The sequence below is a fragment of the Dendropsophus ebraccatus genome, chromosome 4 (genome assembly GCF_027789765.1).
Source record: "Dendropsophus ebraccatus isolate aDenEbr1 chromosome 4, aDenEbr1.pat, whole genome shotgun sequence".
Taxonomy (NCBI): domain Eukaryota; kingdom Metazoa; phylum Chordata; class Amphibia; order Anura; family Hylidae; genus Dendropsophus; species Dendropsophus ebraccatus.
The window spans coordinates 18,729,889-18,753,395 of NC_091457.1; the positions used below are offsets into that span (position 1 = coordinate 18,729,889).

The window sequence follows — 23,507 nt, forward strand, 5'->3', positions numbered from 1 at the left end:
CTTCCCCAAGTGTAATGTCTTTTCTAACACTAACATATATTACATAGGCATCAGGGGAGGCTGCAGGGCTACTGACACACACAGCTTCCCCAAGTGTAATGTCTAGTCTAATACTAACATATATTACATAGGTATCAGGGAAGGCTGCAGCACTACTGACACACACAGCTTCCCCAAGTGTAATGTCTTTTCTAACACTAACATATATTACATAGACATCAGGGGAGGCTGCAGCGCTACTGACACACACAGCTTCCCCAAGTGTAATTTCTAGTCTAATACTAACCTGTATTATATAGGCATCAGGGGAGGCTGCAGCACTAGTGACACAGACAGCTTTCCCCAGTGTAATGTCTATTCTAATACTAACATGCATTATAGAGGCATCAAGGAGGCTCATTACCTGCATGCAGCCCTTCTAAATTTATAGAACTGTAGCAGCACTAGGGTTTGAACGGCCCTGCAGTCCCACACACAGCCACTGGTGGCAGCAGAGAGGCCATGTCACCCCTTACTGCTGCCACTCATATATAAACACTTGAAAAACTAATTCACCAATCTATAGACTAATAACTTACCCTCTTAAACAAAGTTAAATTACATTTTTTGTTTTTTTTTGTATTTCTTGTACCAATAATATTCTTACAGCATTCGTCACAGCTTTCTGATATCTTATTGGAAATTTTACTTTTCTTCAGTGTTCACAACAGTAGTACCCATATTATTACTATAGCAGAACAGCAAATTCCTCTTTAAAGCAAATCTGTCACCCCCAAAATATAGACCAAACCACCGACACTGTACATAGCACTGAATCATACTTCCATACAAACTGCTTTTGTATTACTGGTTCAAGTGTCAAGGAGGCGGGGCCTACAGTTTTTTACGTTCTTGTCTGCAGTGCCACTGTGGTCTGAATGCCCGGCCCCTGCTCAGACCCTATGCAGGCACTATTAATAATAACTGCAAAATGATGGCACAAAGAGAACATATGTCAGCACAGGGGGTGAGAGTGATGCAATCGGTATACATAGCGTCTGTACAGGATCTGAGGAGGGATTAGTAGTGTACACCAAGCTATCACACAGAAAGAGGGGCAGCCATTCAGACCAAAAAGTCACTGCGACCCTAAAGCACAGAAGACCCTAGGCCCCGCCTCCTTGACACTTGAACTAGACACATACAGAACGCTTAGAGGCATGATGGTAATGCAATATTGAGAGTACAGCGCAGTTCCCTTTTTTCACAGAAAAAGCAGTAAAGCGATAAACATCACTTATAAGTGAACGTCCAAAAATTAAAACACAGCAATAAAATTCTAATAAAAGTTTATATATACACTAAGTAAAATAGAAATTCAGTAGGGTACTTAAAATGCTCACAGTGTGAAGGTGATCAGTATAATAAGAATCTAGACTCAAGTCAACATTAAAATCCAGCGTATACCACGGTGGTAAGATTTTGTACCATAAAGAAATGAGATGACGTCTCTCCTGAGAAACTACTATCCCAGTAGAAAAAGCACTTCACTTTGTGTTTAGTAAAATGATGGACGCAGCCGCCATAACTTCACAATCTGCAGAGGTAAAAAAAGAAAAGAAAAAAAAAAAGCCATAATTGTAGAAAAAAAAATGACCCATAATAAAAAAACAACGCCAGCAACCACAATAAACTTGTTAACGTTTACAGAAAGGACACCGATATTATATTTCAGAGTGAATAGCAGCCATTCTTGGGAACAGCGTTTTTGTCTATTAAAACCCACAACTTAAAGGGGTTATCCAGGATAAGAAAAAAAAATGCAGCTTCTTTCTTGCGAAAACAGCGCCATCTGTGGCCTCAGGTTGTGTGTGGTATTACAATTCAGCTTTGTTTACTTCAATAAAACCGAGCTGCAAAATCCCATACCCAACCAAGGTCAAGAGTGACATTGTTTAAGGGAAAGACTATCTCCAATCCCAGCTGCAGCTAGTGGGTGCCACCTGTAACATATAGCTGGCACCTGCTATGTATGCAGCGAGCTTAATAAGGGCCCCTTTCTGAGCGGAATCCCCGCCGTAGACTTCACCTGCCTCAATGTTAAGTATAGGGCGCTCTCCACAGCTCTCTGCTGAAAGAACTGACATGTCAATTCTTTGAGCGGAGGCACCCTATACTTAACACTGAGGCAGTGAGGCAGGCAGAATTCCGAGCAAAGTCCATGGCGGGGATTCCGCTCAGAATTTCCACCTGTTTTCCGCAGATTGTAAAGTTATGTCAGATCTCAGCTAGGGGTATATAATAATAAGTTGAGGGATCACTGTAATAGAGTTCTATAAACTTAAATGATTAAATATGTTACAATATAGGAGGCTCCCCTTATCATTCTAATGCTAGGATTTGTATTACAGTGAATCTTTACAAGGGTCTGTGGCCAAACTTTATTCAAGAGAATTAGTCATTAGAGAAAGTAAAAAACAAAAAAAATAAATAGAAATTTCTAGAGGAACTGCCTGTCACTCATCTCAGGAATAGCGTTAGACAGATGTGTCAAACTGTTTGGGTTATTCTAACCTGAATGCTCGGCATTTGATTCCCTCCCAGCTGCAGAAGTTGGATGCCACCCTAGGAAAACATGGATACAGTCCTGGAAAACATGGATACAGTCCTGGAAAACATGGATACAGCCACCGACTTCTGCAGCGGCGAAGTACTCAAACGCTGAGCACTTGTGTCTGGATAACATTGCAGAAACCCAAATTTATGATCGGCTTTAATATTTACCTTCGTTACAGTTTCACAGGGTCATAGGGCCCAACGTGCGCTTTCTGCAGAACATCTGACAGATAATTTCGGATTTTATTGTAATCCGGCTTCTCTTCGTAGTTCAAGCCAATCACTGTTTCCAGGTACTGCTTGGCCACATCTAGATTGGGAAGCGTTTGTAACAAAAGTCTATTAAGTTCATCTTATATTACTGGGTTTAAGTAAAAAAACTCCTTTAGCTAGTGCGTATGTCAGTTACTGAGGGAAGGAGGGCTATGCAGACGCCCAGAAACATTCATTGGTGTTGACCCCTTTATGATATAATGATCAGGCACAGAGCTCTAATCCAATCATAGTGATCTGTGATTGATGGGGATTCTTCACTCTGATTGGACATTGGGGAAATGTTCTGCCGTCAGCCCCGGAGACCTAGCAAGGACCAAGCAGGGACACCTCCAGCAGAAAAGCAGAAGACAAGTGTTTCATAAAAAAACATTCTATTATCGAAGCAAGAAAAGGAATTTCAAAAAGTGCCTACCTGCGATTTTCCTTCTATTGAAGCACTCTTTAAGGAGTCCTGGAAGATCTGTCCTATGTCTGGTAATAAATAAAGACATACGAATAACTATTTACCTCTTCATTTATAAACACTAGGGGCCACATGTATCGAAGACTGTCAAAAAGCCACACATTGTTGCCCAAAGCCCGGGTAAGTTATGCCTAAAATCCATGCCTGCTCGGAGCTTGCATAGATGTCTGAGGCAGCTGCGCGGCAGCCGATATATCAGGAGGCATGCGCTGCTCTTTATATATTCCTCCTAGCTGTCTTAGGTTATGGTTATACGGTAAAAATCCATATGAATATTCATGTAGACACCACAACAATTTCTGTGTCAAAACCATGCAGTCACCTTAGAAAACCTCAATCCCATAAACTCCAATGGGAGATGGAATCTGAAGTGACAGGTCACATCTTTTCAGTGCAGTTATGCTCCAGAGCTCCCACTGAAATCCATGACAGCTTCAGGACCTGACTGCCCACACTGACCACAGCTCAGGAAATGGTGCACAAGGGTTTCGCCTGTTTAAAGGTACCCCCCCCCCCCCCCGTTGGCTGTGACTATATCACATTTGTTATGTATGTTTAGGCTATGTTCACACCTTGACGTTCTGTGGCCTTGCTTGGTCACGGAACGGGCCTTATTCCACCGGACGATTATCGTTTGCATAATCCATAACAATTAATCTCAAACGACCGCTATTGCGAAAGACCTGAAAACATTCACTCATTTCCATGGAACGATAATCGTTACTTATGATCGTAATTGCGATCGTTTTTTCTTCGCTATTGCGTTCGTATCTATTGTGAACGACCGAATGATGTCTTATTCAATGCGAACGATTTGCGAACGAGCAACGATAAAAATAGGTCCAGGTCTTATAAAGCGATCAACGATTTCTTGTTCGGTCGTTAATCGTTAACTGCATTTCAACCGAACGATTATTGTTTAGATTAGAACGATTTAACGATAATCGTCCGGTGGAATAGGGCCCTTAGAAAAGATCATCCCGGCCGGTACTGCAGTACCGGCCAGACGATCTTTAGCGCAGCTTAGTTCTGATGCAGGCGCATCTGTGCGCACCCGCATCGGAACTCTCCACTGCACACAATGGAGCGTGTGGCCGGAGCTGCACTCTCCACAGTGTGCACTCACAGGGTTTTCTGAGGCCGCTATTCACTGAATAGCGGCCGCAGACAACTGACATTTCAGTTTCTTGCGGCGCCGCTAGGGATCCCAACCGAAGTGTATACACTCCGGTCGGGATACCCTCAGCCTGCAGCACAATGTAAGCTCTGTACTAATCCAGGCCGTTGCAACAATGGCGGTCATTACGGCGGAACTTATGTTGTGTGAACATAGCCTTAATGTGTATGCCTGGATAGGTCCTGATATACATGCGCTACTGCAGCATCCTCTCTCCGAATCCCCATGTTATGTCAGGGGATTATGGGGATTGTATAGGATCAGTGCTGCACACCTCTGCCTTAAATTTTAAAGCCGGTGCTCAGTGGTAACTGAGTTCTTCAACCATAAGTCTTGTATAGGAGAAAACCACGGCACTCGATGTTGCAAGAATAAGTGAGGGTTTTTTTATTTAGCAAATAGATACAAGGTATTTACTCCGACCGTACATAAGAAATGCAAGAGATGAGACCAAATAACATATGGTGCGACGTTTCGGTCCGCTATGGACCTTTCTCAGGCAATGGGGTCTCTTATGAGCTGTATGCAGGGAGAAGGGTCGGTGGAGAGACCTTTCTCCCTGCATACAGCTCATAAGAGACCCCATTGCCTGAGGAAGGTCCATAGCGGACCGAAACGTCGCACCATATGTTATTTGGTCTCATCTCTTGCATTTCTTATGTACGGTCGGAGTAAATACCTTGTATCTATTTGCTAAATAAAAAAACCCTCACTTATTCTTGCAACATCGAGTGCCGTGGTTTTCTCCTATACAAGGGGATTATGGGGAGGCTGGATTTATATAGTAAATACACAATTCTCACAAATATGTGGTTGTACTATATGTGGTTCCAAAATATGTGGCTGTGGTTATTAAAACACCACTCCGGGAAAGATTTATTTTTTTGCATTTCCCAGTCCTAAAAGTCAATAGTTAGACAGCCGCCCTGTTCCCGCTCCTTTTAATAACTGACCTCTTTTTATGTTCCATTATAGAGCATACATCATCTACATCGCTCCATGGTAAGGATCCGCACAGCCATTTCAGCATGCAATATCCCAAGGACTCCAAGTCACTGCGGCGGGTTGGTCCTAAGAAAAGAGAACTCCACAGAATAAATAAATATGCCTTAAAGGGTTGTTCCCATCTTCTATAAAAAAAAAATAAGAGGTGCTGATCTTTCATGTATCCTACTGGCAACTCAGCTCATCCCATACAGTATAATAAGCTGCACTACCCCCTGCAGCACTTGTCTGGCACATATGGTACAGTGAAGCAATGAGGCCGGCTGCAGATTCTTGGTCGTGGTGACCATTCTGACTGCCATCTGGCGCACTGTGTCGTATGCAATGTTTTTTCTTCAAAGCAAAAAAGTCACATAGACAGCAAACACAACGAGCGAATAAAGATGGGAATACATACTAGCGCCTTTGTGCAGATCCAGGCTAATGAACTCCACTGTGCCTTCATGGCATGTTGTGATGCCCTCCCTGTATGGCACATGACTTCCATTAGGGCAATAGCGAAAGGCATTATAATATCCTGCGAGATACACCTAGGACGAGATAAACCATTTACGGCTTCAGCAATTTGTATTGATAACAGAGACGTCTCATCTCAAATCAATAATCCATATAATGGATATTTACGGAAGGCTTACACCTAAGTGAGCGTAATTGGAGCCACCATATTGTCATGATCATTATTGATGGCCATCATTATCAAACAACGGCGTTATTTTGCATAAAAAAGTGTTGTGTGAACATAGCCTAAGGCTGTATAATACTTAAAGGGATTGGCCACTTTATCGTAAAATACTTCTGTATACAGTATTAGTAGGTGTACTCACTGTATATACTGAAAGCAGATCCCTGTGTACCTCACAGAGCTAATATCAGACGCCCCTCCTCCAGGCTGTGCTGTCCTGCTCTGTGGTGAGTCTGTCCATAAGATGGCCGACATGGAGGAGCATGTGACCATGCTCCGCCCCCCAGTGTCCACCGAGCCTATAAATGCTATGGAGGACACTGGAGGTCACATGCTCCTCCTTGTCAGCCATTTTATGGACAGACTCACCACAGAGCAGGACAGCACAGCCTGGAGGAGGGGAGTCTGATTTTAGCTCTATAGGGTACACAGGGAGCTGCTGTCAGTATATACAGTCAGTACACTTACTAATATTCTACACTAAACTATTTTACTATAGAGTGGCCAACCCCTTTCATGTCTTGTTTAGAAAAAATAATTCTGCTTTCAAAGTCCTACAATTTAGAGACAAAATATTTTTTCCTTAGTATTTTTGGTACTCAACAGTGTGTTGCAACGTACAACATATATATTTAAATATGATTAAACCTAAAAGAACTGTCTCAATAACCAAGTAGTTACTTACCTCCCGATAATCAGGGTTTACATATAAATTCTCAGCTGTGATGTCACCATGGACATACTCATTCTCATGAATATATTCCAGTACATCAATCTGCAGAAATATAAATATAACTCTATTAAAGGGGTACTCCAGGGGAATTAATTAACTGGTGTCAGAAAGTTAAGTTATACAGATCTGTAAATTATTTAAAAAACTCAAGTCTTCCAGTACTTATCAGATGCTGAATGTCCTGCAGGAAGTGGCTTATTCTTTCCAATATGCTGCCACCTCTGTCCATGTCAGGAACTGTCCTGAGCACCATGTAAGACTGGAAAGAATAAGCCACTTCCTGCAGGACATACAGCAGCTGATAAGTAATGGAAAACTTGAGATGTAATTTCAAACAGATGTTATTTACACAATTTATACAATTTTGCTCTGAGGTTAAAAAAAAATGATGATGTCTGGTGAGTCTGCAAATTGCATCGCATAGACGTTCTTGAACATCCTTACAGAGTCTGCAGCTATAAGGCTACCTACTTCCTTTCCTGGCAGTCATGTGATTGCTGAAGGAGCTGCTGGGTCTTAGTGCACCCAGAATATCCCTTGTGTGAGTGTCAGGGTGTTGTGTTCCCCTCAGTATGGCCAATGACTGGCTGCAGGATCCCATGCACAGTGTACAAGGACACAGGGCCTGCAGACTAGTGCAGAGAGAGGTTTTGGGGGTTCAGGACAATTACCAATCTTTAAATTACATACAATCATTCTTATATAAGCAGATTATGGAAAAAATAAAATAATGCTCACATACCAGCCTATATACAATTTGGTAGACCGCTATATCAGACAACCGACCTCCGACTTCATCGATAACAGTCTGAAGATTTTTCCCAAGTGCAGAAAACACTAAAAACCTGCAGAAAACAGATTAATACAGTAGTACAGTATAATAATGGTTTTAGTCAAGGACTGATACGTCTTATTTAGAGAAACATTCAGAAAAATAAAGTGATGCCAAACAGGAGATCACTATAGTGCTGAGAACAAAAGGCCTACGTTACTTTTAAATGGTCACTGTTGTTTCTAACCACTTCCCTCCATATGATAGACTAAGATTTAATAAAAACAAATCTTCACTTTAGAAAAAAATAAACTCTGAAGTCTTGGTCACTGAATGTCCCACTTCCCTGCTATCCACTGTCCACTGCCTGTTGTCAGGGCGATTCTGTCTCTAGCAACAAAGACACTAAGAAGGAATGTAGAAAGTAGGGGGTGGTGCTTAGCTTGTGCTATGTACATCCTACACTGGACATGGTCCATGCTGTCCCTGAAAGGTAAACAAGGATTTCTTCTTACATCTGACAACCGATAGCAGCTGCTTGTGTAACTTGTCATCATCCGTTGCAAACCCAGTGGATAAGTAGCCTCCTTCACCCACCCCACGTGTCATGTATAATAGTGTACTGTATAAATGTTCCCTAACACAGTGCGGCCTGTTCCATCCAGAGCACTTAATCCAGCACTATGTCATGGCATAGCAGACACGAATAGGTGCTAGTAATATTGAGCCTCCCCAGATGTCTATATAATACATGTTAGCAGTAGATTAGACATATACAATACAAGGACATTTAATAAATGATGGCAATGAAGCCTCCAAAGACCTACTATAGAACCCTACAGCGAGATGGGGAGAGCAGCGCTCAGCCACAAGCTTCTCCTGGCTTATTCTAGTGATTGGTGCCGATCTGAACACCTAGACCTCAATCGATAAAAAACTTTTGAAATGTGTATGTAATATGTTAAAAGTTTTTTAAAGGGACAGAAAACACTTCAAGTGTTATATCAGTGTATATATATATATATATATATATATATATATATATATATATATACATATATATATATACAGCAAATCAAAGCTAGTTGTTACCTGTAATCATTATGTACTCCAAAACCGATACAACTTGGTATCCCCAGCGCAGGGCAGTCATGAGACCTTTTCCACTGATCAACTGATGGGACAGACATAACAATAGGTTAGTTACAGAGGTTATTTTCTTACTAAACCTTGGTAGTCAGAATTTTTACATTACATGTCATTATGTAGTGGCCGTTCTTGGTACAGTGGCAGTGACAGTGATTTGCAAAATATACACATACCCACACACCAGTAGGTATGTACGCTTTGAACGCTGCCCACGTACCTGTCTTTTTCTTAGCTGCCCTTTGGAAAAAGTTTTGTTCGTTGAAAATCTTCCCTTCTTTCGCATCCTGCAGGTTCCAAAAGAAGAATAGCTGTAAAAATGGCCACAATAACAAAACTATGCCATGGGCTGTCATTTCTGGCCTGGTTAAAGGGGTTCTCCTTTTTGTTTCAAATCAACTGGTGTGAGAAAGTTATATAGATTTGTAATTTACTTCTATGAAAAATTCTAAAGTCTTCCCATACTTACTAGCTGCTGTATGTGCTGCAGGACGTGTTGTTTTATTTTCAGTCTGACACAGTGCTCTCTGGTGACATCTCTGTCCATGTCAGGAACTGTCCGGAGCAGGAGAGGTTTTCCATGGGGATTCATAGAAAACAGACAGAATTCCTGTCTCGGCCAGAAATGTCAGCAGAGAGTACAATGTCAGACTGAAAATAAAATATTATATAGTAGCTAATAAGTATGGGAAGACTTGAGAATTTTGAATAGAAGTAAATTACAAATCTATATAACTTTCTTACACCAGTTGATTTGAAAGACAAAGATTTTCGCTGGACAACCCCTTTAATCTAATTGCAAGCTGCAGGGCCCTAACAGTAACAATGATCAGAGTGAGCAGTGATCACCAACGCTGGGATCTGAAGGGATCCACTGTTTATACCAGGGATATTACAGCGCAGCTCTTGAACCATCAGGTGCCATGGTCCATTTTATGAAATGCTGCCTGGTTCCCTGGCTTAGCGCCAGTCTTTTCCCGAGCAGCGGCCAAGCTTGGAGCACTGGGGGCAGGCCCACCGCCCCCTAGTGTGACCATATCCCCCTCCCTCTGTGACGCAGGCCCATAGGTCAAACGTTTAGATGTAACGCTCTCTACTCCTTATCCAGCTACCAAATCTGACTCATCTCCATTACAGTCTATGGAGTGGATAAGTTGGGTTTTGTGGCCGGGTGGGGAGTGTGCGGTCATGTGCTTCACCCCCTTATAACTAGCAACAGCAGCAGGTCTCATGTCTAAACATTTGACATGTCTGGATTATAATATACTTTTCATTGCTAGTTTACGTCAGTAATTTACTTACCAATTTTAACACAGCATGCTCTGTGCCCTTTTTGGATTGTGTTTGTACTTGTACCCAAAAAAAAAAAAAAAAAAAATTAAAATAAATTAGATATAAACAATTTGTATTAACAAAGCACCAACATTGTATAAGAGAAGGGAAGGAGGCAAGCTGTGACTATTACATACTGAGAACGGACATATCCCTTCTTTTCTATATATTATTGCCATGTTTACTGTTATCCTGCCTGTGATGATAGTGAGGAGACTGCTAACAGGTTTTCTCTAAGGAACAGGAAGTGTCAACTTATTATTAGGCTTAGTGGCCAGACTGGAAATTATAGAAAAACTAACATAAAAAAAAAGTGACCAAAATTCCTAACATAAAAACTTGATTTAGAACATTACTGCATTTTCTGATGACACAATCCCTTCAAGTAAAGGAGAGAAAAAAAAAGGCAGAGTTCGATATCACTGACACAGCAGCAGCTATTAAATGGCGTAATAATGAACACGGGAGGCATAAAGCTTTTACAATGTAAACATCAGTAACAAATATGACAAATATGACTCTCACAGCTTAGCCAATGTAATGTAATAGAAATGTTTAAGCTATAAAACATATACTAAAGTCACCATTATAATAAAGCCCGTTCCTCTCCTTCAAGAGTTCGACAAGCAGCCATTCTGTGTTGTTCTGTGTGTCGGTCAAAGTCTCTCTTTCTGGGAGCGGCTCCACCTGTACGTTCCGAGATTTTTTACTCCTGGGGCTTTTCGAACCTTAAAAGCAGAAAAACACGGTCACACATTAGAGCACAAAATAAACCATCTCTAATTTATACATTTATAGAGACGACATACACAGCTTATATACCAAGATCCCTCAAGCTCTAAGTGCTGAATGTATACGGCAGACGTTGGAGACAGCACATAAAAGTAAGAAGCTTATTAGGCCTTAGGATTCATTTTCAAGAAACTTTGTAATTGGGTTTATTAGGCAAATATATAATTATCTGCATTCAAAAAGACTTTCCCCAAGTCCCCACCCTCCCTCCTCTCTCTCATCCACCGCTCATTATCAGGAAATCTCGACTCTTTTACAGCAGTCGGGCCCTGTGTAACCTATGGAGAGGGGAGGAGGGAGATTAGTCGCAGCAGAGAACAAAGGATTACACAGCGGGACCTGTGTGAAAGCTGTATTCAGAGGTCAGTGCTGACTTCAGAGAAGATAGCCCGGTGATGTAGCTGTTAATTAACTCTTTGTTGTCCTGTTTTGGTGCCTCATCTTCCTTCACCCCTCCCCTTTTTATATGAGAACCATGAAGACGGGGGGAGAGCTTCAAACTGCTTTTTCATGATACAAATGCATTTTTCGGCTAACAAACCCAGTTACAAAGTTTCTTAAAATCGCCTGTACTATTGATTTCTGCAAAAAAAAAAAAAATGTGAACGACAGGAATAATTTAAGTGCAAATACCACTCGCATATATGGGTGAATATATCACGATAGTTATAGTGGAAAGTGAACGTTCTAGGGCTTGGAGGGAGAGTCAGTAAAATTGTACTCCCCCACCGTCATATAGACAATAGAGATGTAAGATGAAAGAGAAAAACTGAAAAATGTTGAAAAAAAAAAAGAAAAAGGTTTTATCACAGACACCGTATGCTGAATTCTCTTGGCCACATAATGTGCCATAAGAGTCTGGGATGAACACAGGGCTGGTCTTCTGACATAACGTTGGTGAGCCTACACCAAGATATTGTCATGGCTCCAGTAGAAGACCTGAGAAAGAACCAGCAGGAGACCACAGGTGCGAAAATGTCATGAGGCAGACAGTAGTATAAAGGGAAGTTATCCACATAGGGCAAAGCCCACACCCTTGCAGGCACCAATGTGACCTATGGTGCAGCAACAAGAGATGTATTGTGTGGACATGCAAATGACCTACCTGTGGAAGTGGGCAGCCGCGCAGCTGTGTCAGTACACTAACACAAACTTTTAAACAGTACTGGAGCACCCGACATCATAATTAATCATGATTCTTAGCCCTTAAGGTGAAGAAATATCCTCATTTTTATAGCAGGAAACAAATAGATAAAAGGTAAGGGAACTGTAGTAAGTTCCCTGAAACACTAGAGGGCGCAGGAGTATCATGCATATACTCCTAACACTGATGTAAGGGTGGTAAGGTGCGGAGCTGCATATGTGCACACGGCCAGTGCTGGTGCCAATGGCAGCGGAAAAAGCACGCCAACTTGTCACTGGCGCCAAATAAAAAACCACGCCCCTTGGGAAAAGGCCTATGTTAGGAATAGGGTCGACAAAGCGTTGAGGTCAAAGCAAGGGGCAAAGAATAAACGGCTGCACGCAGTACATCCCCAACCTGAGAGAGAGGAATCAGAAAGATGGACTACTTCTACTTCTTCTGCGGGTGCATCCGTGCACGCCTGCATCATAACTCCCCACTGCACACAATGGAGCGTACAGCCGGAGTCGCTCGCTCCATAGAGTGCACTGACAGGGTTTTCTGTGGCTGCTATTCAATGAATAGCGGCCGCAGAAAACTGACATGTCAGTTTCTTGCGGCACTGCTAGGGATCCCGGCCGGAGTATATACTATGTGTATACACTCCGGTCGGGATTCCCTCAGCCTGCAGCACTACGTAAGTTCTGCAGGAATCACAGCCGTTATTACAACGGCCCTGATTCCTACGGAACTTACGTAATGTGAACATAGCCTTAGGCTGGGTTCACACTACGTATATTTCAGTCAGTATTGTGGTCCTCATATTGCAACCAAAACCAGGAGTGGATTGAAAGCACAGAAAGGCTCTGTTCACACAATGTTGAAATTGAGTGGATGGCCGCCATTTAATGGCAAATATTTGCTGCTATTTTAAAACAACGGCTGTTATATTGAAATAATGGCCGTTATTTACTGTTATATGGCGGCCATCCACTCAATTTCAACATTGTGTGAACATGGCCTTTCTGTGTTTTTAATCCACTCCTGGTTTTGGTTGCAATACTGACTGAAATATACGTAGTGTGAACACAGCCTGAAACTGTAAGCGTCCTGTTTAATGGCAGACTGGAAATTTAAAGGGGAACTCCGGGTAGGGGTAAAAAATAAATGAACCTTCTGCAGAAGCATATAACAATACTTACCTATCTATCCCAGTTTTGAAACTACCAAAAATCCATTTGTTTTGGGGGGTTTGTTCTGTTTTGTGTTTCTGTATTTCCTGGTTGAACTTCACTCAGAAAGGCATCACCACAGCTACTCACCCTTCGCTTCAGCTTTTGCTGGTGAAGCCGTATTTCTTTTCGCTGGCTCCTTTTCTGGAGTGATGTTTAATTTTCTCTTCAAAGGAGAGCTCGGAGAACCTACCGAACTTCTTAGGTTTCCCGTTCCAGCTGTAAAACAAGACAACAGTCTAAAAAATCGGGACATACTGTGAACCGTTTATGGAGCAAAACACATGCCACAATACAGGCGAAAAAAGAAAAACACAAACACAGCCCAAAACTTAAAAATGACAGATGTAAAATAAACGTGTGTCTAAAAAAACAGCAGTTTTGCTATTTAGGGGGAAAACACTGCGGCCATGGAAGGTCTTTGTGCCTTTCAATGACATAGGGAATAGTGATTAGAAGGGGTAGCAAGGCAGAACAGAAAGTTGTGTCGGTGGAACAGGGGCAGCCAGGAGGAAATAAAACGATATAAGGGGCAGCTACTGTATGCTGATACCCATGCTGTTTTTTTTTTTTGCAAGTATGGTACCTTTTAAAGTGTCACTGTTGTTTTTTATGTGTGTTGTTTTTCAATAGTCGAGACGATTTTTAGAAACTTTGTAATTGGGTTGATTAGGCAAATATGCCATTATCTGCATTCAAAAAGACTTTCCCCAGGTCCCCCCCACCCCCACCTCCTCTCTCTCATCCACTGCTCATTATCAGGAAATCTCAAATCTTTTACATCAGTCGAGCCCTGTGTAACCTATGGAGAGGGGAGGAGGGAGATTAGTCGGCAGCAGAGAACAAAGGATTACAAAGCAGGACCTGTGTGAAAGCCGGTATGCAGAGGTCAGAGGGGTCAGTGCTGGCTTCAGAGGAGATAGCCCGGTGATGTAGCTGTAAATTAACTCTTTGTTGTCCTGTTTTGGTGCCTCATCATCCTCAACCCCTCCCCTCTCCATAGAGAACCATGAAGAGAGGGGGGAGAGCTTCAAACTGAAACTGCTTTCTCATGATAAAAATGCATTTTTCGGCTAATAAACTTAACTACAAAGTTTCTTAAAATCGCCTGTACTCTAGATTAGGGATGGTCCGAACCTGGTTCGGACGGGGTTCGTACGAACCCAAACCCTCCGCAATGATTACCGTTGTCTGCCCGCTCCGTGCAACGCCTGGAAAACTGGGATACAGCTATAGCCATAGGCTGTATCCCAGTTCTCCAGGCGGTCCTCCCGCTGTATTCACCCGCTGTACGGAGCGGACAGACAGCGGGAATCCAATGCCGAGCGTTCGGGTTCAGCCGAACCCGAACCTCGGCGGGTTCGGACCATATAGCTTGACAATATAGCTTTATAAATAAAAAACAAAAAAGGCATTATCCAGAAAGCACAAAAGCTCCTACCTGGGCGAGAGGAGGACGGCTTCATGTCATAAGCATTGTGTGAAGACGAAACCACCTCGGCACACAATGTCCAATAGCTGCCAGACTACTGACTACAGTGTGCAGGTGTGTACACAACGCTCTTGACATGCACCCACTCCCCTTCTCTCAGAAAGTATACTTCCAAGACAGAGTAAGGAAGCAAAGCACTGGGGAGGAGCAGGGAGGACCTTGGGATAACCCCTTCATAAAAGAAGTGATCCTTACCTGCTTCAGGAGAGATCCTGCATCCTGCTCTTCTGCGTGTTACTTGAGTTGAAGAACTGCAGCCGGCTTCATTCTGGACAGGAACATCTTGAGAATATTTAACTGGTGATGTGTGAACTATATGGAAGTAAAAATAAAATTATAATGCTGATATTCTGTATAACGCTATGCTTTTAATCACAGCAAAGCCAGGATGGGAAACTTTCGGCCCTCCAGCTGTTGCAAAACTACAATTCCCATCATGCCTGGACAGCCAAAGCGCAGCTTTGGCTGTCCAGGCATGGTGGGAATTGTAGTTCTGCAACAGCTGAAGGTTCCCCATCCCTGTAGTAAAGTTTTAATATCTATTTTAGTCTCTTGTGGTCACGTAATGGCATTTCTAGTTACTGACGAAGCTTTTATATAACCATGTAATGGGTGCGGTAACACCAACAACAATCTATGGAAGAGGAAGAGCTTTGATGAACACAAGTAACCAAAATGTCGCGGTCACTTGGTAAATTATTGGTGATGTAAGAATATTACACAAACGTACCTGTACAACCACTGTCTACGACATCCTCACGCTCTTCTCTAGGAAGTTTTAATCCACAATTTGGGCAAAACGTGAATTCGTCTTTCGCTTTCGTTCCACACTGAGGGCAAAAATGTACAATCATCCTGCAAATAGAAAAAATAAAAAAGTGTTATATATACTGACAGAATACTGATAATATATACCAGACACCTTATATAACTGTCCATCTCTCCCATCCTCCCCATACACAAGAATCTCTATGGGGAGGAATAAGCTGCGGCCAGAGAGCTCTGCTGGCTGCTCAACTCTCATGCTCGACCCCTATATCCACTTGCATCATCTGTCTGTGAAGTGACGGGAGAGAAGCATATGCATTAAAATTTTTAAATGGCCAAAGAACTGGACAACATGCACGTCCACTCCGATGGCTGACGTGTAATAACAGAGTGGCAAATTCATAATGCAACTTAATAGCATAACACTAAGTAGTATAAGCAATCGGATAATGGTTTGTACAAGACACAATAGGGAATTAGGGAGAAAAAAAAACTAAATGAAATTCTTTTTACGCATTTTCTATCGCCATATGCACAAATATCCAAACTATTAAATTACTACACAGCTCTAATATAAGTTTCATATTATTATCGTCCCTGTATGATGAATGATGTGAAAAAATAAATAAATAAAACAACACTGGTATTGATATTTGATAGATTTTTTGTCATATCACATCCCCCCCCCAAATGAAATAAAAAGTATAAACCTTTAAAGGAGCGTGTCATCAGAAAATCAAGAGAGATGGACAAAGCACTATCCTGCTCGCCTCTGTCCCCTCACTTCTCCCCTGTGTCTCTCTTCTCACCGCTCCCACATGTCTCCTCCCTAATCCCCTCTCTTCTTATTGCTCCTTCGTGTCTCCTCGCAGGTCCCCTACGTCTCCTCGCAGGTCCTCTACGTCTCCTCGCAGGTCCCCTACGTCTCCTCGCAGGTCCCCTACGTCTCCTCGCAGGTCCCCTACGTCTCCTCGCAGGTCCCCTACGTCTCCTCGCAGGTCCCCTCCGTCTCCTCGCAGGTCCCCTACGTCTCCTCGCAGGTCCCCTACGTCTCCTCGCAGGTCCCCTACGTCTCCTCGCAGGTCCCCTACGTCTCCTCGCAGGTCCCCTCCGTCTCCACACCGATCCTGCTCCTGTGTGTCTCCTCACCGCTACCCTCTGTGTTCTCATCACTCCCCTCACCGCTCCCGTGTCTCCTCAACCCTCCTGCCTCTCTCCTAATCGCTTCCCTGTGTTTCTCTTCTTCACCTGTGACTCCTCGCCACTCCCCTCTGTCTCCTCGCTAATCCCGCGTCTCCTCACCGCTTCCCTGTGTTTCTCTCCTCCCCGCATCTCTCACCTCCCCTGTGTCTCCCTCATCACCACTCCCATATCTCTCACCTCCCCTGTGTCTCCTCACTGCTCCCGTCTCCCTCCTCACTACTCCCGTGTCTCCCTCCCCACTGCTCCCCTGTGTCTCCCTCCTCACTGCTCCCCTGTGTCTCCTCACCGCTCCCTTCTGTCTCCCTCGTCACAGCTTCCCCGTGTCTCCCTCCCCACTGCTCCCCTGTGTCTCCCTCCTCACTGCTCCCCTGTGTCTCCCTCCTCACTGCTCCCCTGTGTCTCCCTCCTCACTGCTCCCCTGTGTCTCCTCACCGCTCCCTTCTGTCTCCCTCGTCACAGCTTCCCTGTGTCTCCCTCCTCACTGCTCCCCTGTGTCCCCCTCCTCACTTCTCCCCTGTGTCCCCCTCCTCACTGCTTCCCTGGCTCCTCATTGCTCCCGTGTCCCCCTCCTCACTGCTCCCCTCTGTCTCCCTCCTCACTGCTCCCCTCTGTCTCCCTCCTCACTGCTCCCCTCTGTCTCCCTCCTCACTGCTCCCCTCTGTCCCCCTCCTCACTGCTCCCCTCTGTCCCCCTCCTCACCGCTCCCCTGTGTCTTTCTCCTCACCGCTCCCCCGTGTCTCCCTCCTCACCGCTCCCCCGTGTCTCCCTCCTCACCGCTCCCCCGTGTCTCCCTCCTCACCGCTCCCCCGTGTCTCCCTCCTCACCGCTCCCCCGTGTCTCCCTCCTCACCGCTCCCCCGTGTCTCCCTCCTCACCGCTCCCCCGTGTCTCCCTCCTCACCGCTCCCCCGTGTCTCCCTCCTCACCGCTCCCCTCTGTCTCCCTCCTCACTGCTCCCCTCTGTCTGCTCCCCTCTGTCTTCCTCCTCACTGCTCCCCTCTGTCTCCCACCTCATTGCTCCCCTCTGTCTCCCTCCTCACTGCTCCCCTCTGTCTCCCTCCTCACCGCTCCCCTCTGTCCCCCTCCTCACCGCTCCCCTCTGTCTCCCTCCTCACCGCTCCCCTCTGTCCCCCTCCTCACTGCTCCCCTCTGTCTCCCTCCTCACTGCTCCCCTCTGTCTCCCTCCTCACCGCTCCCCTCTGTCTCCCTCCTCACCGCTCCCCTCTGTCCCCCTTCTCACCGCTCCCCTCTGTCTCCCTCCTCACTGCTCCCCTCTGTGCCCCTCCTCACTGCTCCCCTCTGTCTCCCTCCTCACTGCTCCCCTCTGTCCCCCTCCTCACTGCTCCCCTCTGTCCCCCTCCTCACTGCTCCCCTCTGTCTCCCACCTCACTGCTCCCCTGTGTCCCCCTCCTCACTGCTCCCCTCTGTCCCCCTCCTCACTGCTCCCCTCTGTCTCCCTCCTCATTGCTCCCCTCTGTCTCCCTCCTCATTGCTCCCCTCTGTCTCCCTCCTCATTGCTCCCCTCTGTCTCCCTCCTCACTGCTCCCCTCTGTCTCCCTCCTCATTGCTCCCCTCTGTCTCCCTCCTCATTGCTCCCCTCTGTCTCCTCACTGCTCCCCTGTGTCGGTCCTCTCAGTGACTGACACAGGGTAGCAGTGACGTGTCGGCCAGAGGACACAATACCCATGACAGCCATCACACACTGCACTGTACCTCTTAGCTTTGCCTACTCCACGGATCGCAGCCCAGCAATAAACAAGAAGACGGTCAGCTTCCTTACCACGTGACCTGAGAGAAGGAAAGCGAAACCGAGCAGGAACTGCAACTAACGGAAGCAGAGAACCCTAGCGCGCCCTCTGCTGGCGATTCTGAGCAAATACAAGTAAACTGCTCGGGGGAGAGAATAACACTGGCGGCATTGGTGTGGAGCGGATCACAATGATAACACGGCTTCATGATGCACTACATGAGGTTTATTCTCAAAAACAGTGTGTACTAGTACATACCACGCTGACATAACCATACTGGAAGGGTTTGCAGAACAAGACAAATATTTTAGGATTTACTTGGTCTCCAAATTCCCCAGATTAACCAATGAGGAGCAACATGGCCTCTCTGCTGCCACCAATGGCTGTGTCAGGAACTGCAGGGCTGCATAAGCTGTGCCAGGAACTGCAGGGCTGCATAAGCTGTGTGAGGAACTGCAGGGCTGCAGAAGGCATTTTTTGTACAAATAGGCATCATCAACTAAGGATTGATGTCTATCTAATCAATAAAGGGGTACTGCGGAGACTGGCACAATTTTTTTTTGCTCATACAGTGGTTTTATAACATTGTTTTACCTTAGTTTTTGTTTCCCCGTGTACTATATATTCTTATATACAGCACTTAGGGCGGGGAGGCACAGGCACGTCTGCTTCCCTGACGTCCCTTTTGGCGACTGATATTCCCTCCTGGATGTGCCGCTGAGGATCCAGGAGCCACCGCAACTGCTGGGTACCGGAGCTCCTGAAGGAAGAAGACTTAGCTGGGGAGCAATATTTGAGGTGAGCATATATTTTTTTCCCCACATGGGGCTGCACAGCACAAGGTTAGGGGGTCGGGGGGAGGGGGATGCGGGAACTTGATCTTGGGTCGGGGGGCCCAGTTCACAGCTGTGCCCAGGGGCCCACAGTTTTGTTAAGACGGCCCTGCCTGCATGTTCACCACTTCACAGGAAGAGGCAAATAGCAGCGGACTGGGAGCCAATGGGACGGCATGGGATCAGGGCATGTTAGTAAGATTACTTTTTTTAGACGACACCTTTCTATATTTCACATATTGAGGTAATTTCATTCAGCTTATCCAAACCCAACAACAGTGTCCTGGCAGGTCCAAACATTATCAGGAGATTTTCTTGATTCCTACAATGGCCGGACCTGCTAAAGGGTCTTTTACACAGTCCAGTTATTAGCCAGGCCGGCCCATATAAAAGTGATGGTGATCACCTGTGATCCTCGGCTCATCGTGTCTCTAGAGCCGACTTTAAAATAGTTATCGGCTGCACATGTTCCTGAAATAAATGGAGCTTAAAGGGGTTATCCAGCGCTACAAAAACATGGCCACTTTCCCCCTCTCTTGTCTCCAGATTGGGTAGGGTTTCAAACTCAGTTCCATTGAAGTAAATGGAGCTTAAAGAGTCACTGTCGTATTTTTTTTTTTTGCAGAAATCAATAGTCCAGGCGATTTTAAGAAACTTTGTAATTGGGTTTATTAGCCAAATCTGCCATTATCTGCATGTAAAAAGCCTTTTCCCAGGTCCCCCCCTCCTTCCTCTTTTTCATCCACTCTGAAAAATCTGAAAATTGTGACTTGTTGCAGGAGACGTACCCTGTCTGCTCTAGGGAGAGGGGAGGGGGGAGGAGGAAGGAGGGAGTTAGCCGGCAGCAGAAAGCAGATAACAGAGGATTACAGGCACAGAGCTGGGTGACAGCTGTAATCCGAGCTCAGACAGGTCACTAGTGATGGTCAGAACAGATAAGGGGTGAGGGATTTGTAGATTAACTCTTTGTTGTCCTGTTTTGGTCTTCTCTTTAGCTCTCTCCATAGGAGAACAATGAAGACAGGGGGGAGAGCTTCAAACTGCTTTTTCATGATAAAAATGCATTTTTCGGATAATAAACCCAATTACAAAGTTTCTTAAAATCGCCTGGACTATTGATTTCTGCAAAAAAAAATTTCACGACAGTGACACTTTAATTGCAAACCACACCAGAACTGGAGACAAGAGAGCGGGGAAAGTGGCCATGTTTTTGTAGCGCTGGATAACCCCTTTAATTCTTCCATGAATTGTAATAGCGATCATGTTTCTTATGTTTTTTTTTTTGTTCTTTTTGTAGTAAAACATACATAGGATGTACAACAAGAAAGCTAAAGACTCGAATAGCTGGGCATATAAATCAGGGATGGGGAACCTTCGGCCCTCCAGCTGTTGCAAAACTACAATTCCCATCATGCCTGGACAGCCAAAGCGCAGCTTTGGCTGTCCAGGCATGATGGGAATTGTAGTTTTGCAACAGCTGGAAGGCTGAAGGTTCCCCATCCCTGTAGTAAAGCTTTAATATCTATTTTAGTCTCTTGTGGTCAGGTAATGGCATTTCTAGTTACCGACGAAGCTTTTATATAACCATGTAATGGGTGCGGTAACACCAACAACAATCTATGGAAGAGGAAGAGCTTTGATGAACACAAGTAACCAAAATATCGCGGTCACTTGGTAAATTATTGGGGATGTAAGAATATTACACAAACGTACCTGTACAACCACTGTCTACGACATCCTCACGCTCTTCTCTAGGAAGTTTTAATCCACAATTTGGGCAAAACTTGAATTTATCTTTCGCTTTCGTTCCACACTGAGGGCAAAAATGTACAATCATCCTGCATGGCTGTCCAGGCATGATGGGAATTGTAGTTTTGCAACAGCTGTTAGGGCTGAAGGTTCCCCATCCCTCATGTAATGTCAGGAGCGGGAAGACACTTCATTGAGACACATGACAGTCATTTGCAATATTTTTCTTTCTACGGTTTAGAAAAAGTAAGAAAGGATTGTAGAAGGGGCAGAAAATCCTTAAAGGGATTATTCAGCCCCCCAAAAATTCTTTCAAATCAACCGGTGTCAGAAAGTTATATAGATTTGTAATTTACTTCTATTTTAAAATCTCAAGTCTTTCCATACTTATCAGCTGCTGTATGTCCTGCAGGAAGTGGTATTTTATTTACATTCAGAAACAGTGCTTGCTGCTGCCACATCTGTCTACGTCAGGAACTGTCCAGAGCAGTAGCAAATCCCCATAGAAAACCTCTCCTGCTAAGGACAGTTCCTGTGCAAAACAAGAGTCCGTGGAGCCTCAGTTACGAGTCTCAAAACACGGGATAGCCAGATATCTCTAGCCTGTTGCCAACGGGGTGCCTCCATGATGGGGAGAGCACCACACCACCCTGATAAATAACCCCTTAAGTCCCACTCGGTTGCGAGTATTGGAACATAGACAGGGAAACAACAAGGTGGCCCCTTTTGTCAATGTCTAACTCAAGGTGCGAGTATTGCGATCATGACAAGGGCTTGCAAAGGCAGGCTTCCACCCACAGACAGCCGTTTCGGGGTTTTTGCCCCTCGTCAGTGTGGGGTAGGATTCTGGCTAGTTGGGGCAATGAAAAATCAACCAACAAAACACAGTGATCACTGAACTCAAGGAGAACAGCGAAAAAAATTCCAATGAAGTACTCAATCAAGAGTCTCCACTGATGCCCCCAAAAATTTAAATATGCAAAACAAGAGTCCGTGGAGCCTCAGTTACGAGTCTCAAAACACGGGATAGCCAGATATCTCTAGCCTGTTGCCAACGGGGTGCCTCCATGATGGGGAGAGCACCACACCACCCTGATAAATAACCCCTTAAGTCCCACTCGGTTGCGAGTATTGGAACATAGACAGGGAAACAACAGGGTGGCCCCTTTTGTCAATGTCTAACTCAAGGTGCGAGTATTGCGATCATGACAAGGGCTTGCAAAGGCAGGCTTCCACCCACAGACAGCCGTTTCGGGGTTTTTGCCCCTCGTCAGTGTGGGGTAGGATTCTGGCTAGTTGGGGCAATGAAAAATCAACCAACAAAACACAGTGATCCCTGAACTCAAGGAGAACAGCGAAAAAAATTCCAATGAAGTACTCAATCAAGAGTCTCCACTGATGCCCCCAAAAATTTAAATATGCAAAACAAGAGTCCGTGGAGCCTCAGTTACGAGTCTCAAAACACGGGATAGCCAGATATCTCTAGCCTGTTGCCAACGGGGTGCCTCCATGATGGGGAGAGCACCACACCACCCTGATAAATAACCCCTTAAGTCCCACTCGGTTGCGAGTATTGGAACATAGACAGGGAAACAACAGGGTGGCCCCTTTTGTCAATGTCTAACTCAAGGTGCGAGTATTGCGATCATGACAAGGGCTTGCAAAGGCAGGCTTCCACCCACAGACAGCCGTTTCGGGGTTTTTGCCCCTCGTCAGTGTGGGGTAGGATTCTGGCTAGTTGGGGCAATGAAAAATCAACCAACAAAACACAGTGATCACTGAACTCAAGGAGAACAGCGAAAAAAATTCCAATGAAGTACTCAATCAAGAGTCTCCACATGTCAGTCTTCCTGACATGAACAGAGGTGGCAGCAGAGAGCGGTGTGTCTGAATGCAAATAAAACACCACTTCCTGCAGAACATACAGAAGCTGATAAGTATGGGAAGACTTGAGATTTTTTTTTTATAGAAGTAAATTACAGATCTATATAACTTTCTGACACCAATTGATTTGAAAGTAAGAAAAAAAATCACTGGAGAACCCCTTTAATCGTGAAGCTTTTTGGTTTCCCAAAAGGACTAAATTATAGGACAGACTTGATGTATATATATATATATATATATATATATATATATATATATATATATATATATAGACTTATGTGTTTGTAGCTATTACTTTATGTAGTTACTTTTTGAGGCAGCATTTACTCCGACCACTACGGCATCACAATCGCATGTTTGATTAGACACATGCACAATACAATTTTACCTGGATACCATGAGGGGTAAGTGCTGATAGTTCTTGTTTTACTTTATATATATATATATATATATATATATATATATATATATGCGGTTTTACATTATTCAGTGTATATGCTGTGA

General features: G+C 44.6%; 1 protein-coding gene across 1 annotated transcript; it reads right to left on the reverse strand.

Annotated features, from left to right (window-relative positions):
- Positions 1-408: 408 nt before the first annotated feature.
- VRK3 (VRK serine/threonine kinase 3) lies at positions 409-18,611 on the reverse strand. The gene is made up of 15 exons (XM_069968138.1): positions 18,503-18,611; positions 15,551-15,675; positions 15,016-15,132; positions 13,419-13,547; positions 10,766-10,909; positions 10,152-10,198; positions 9,070-9,136; positions 8,796-8,877; positions 7,674-7,776; positions 6,884-6,973; positions 5,914-6,046; positions 5,465-5,582; positions 3,284-3,342; positions 2,764-2,905; positions 409-1,576 (listed from the first exon to the last, which is right to left on the reverse strand). The coding sequence occupies exons 2-14, from the start codon at positions 15,672-15,674 to the stop codon at positions 2,769-2,771; spliced, it is 1,350 nt and encodes a 449-aa protein (XP_069824239.1). The 5' UTR covers position 15,675; positions 18,503-18,611; the 3' UTR covers positions 409-1,576; positions 2,764-2,768.
- Between the last annotated feature and the right edge of the window lie 4,896 nt (positions 18,612-23,507).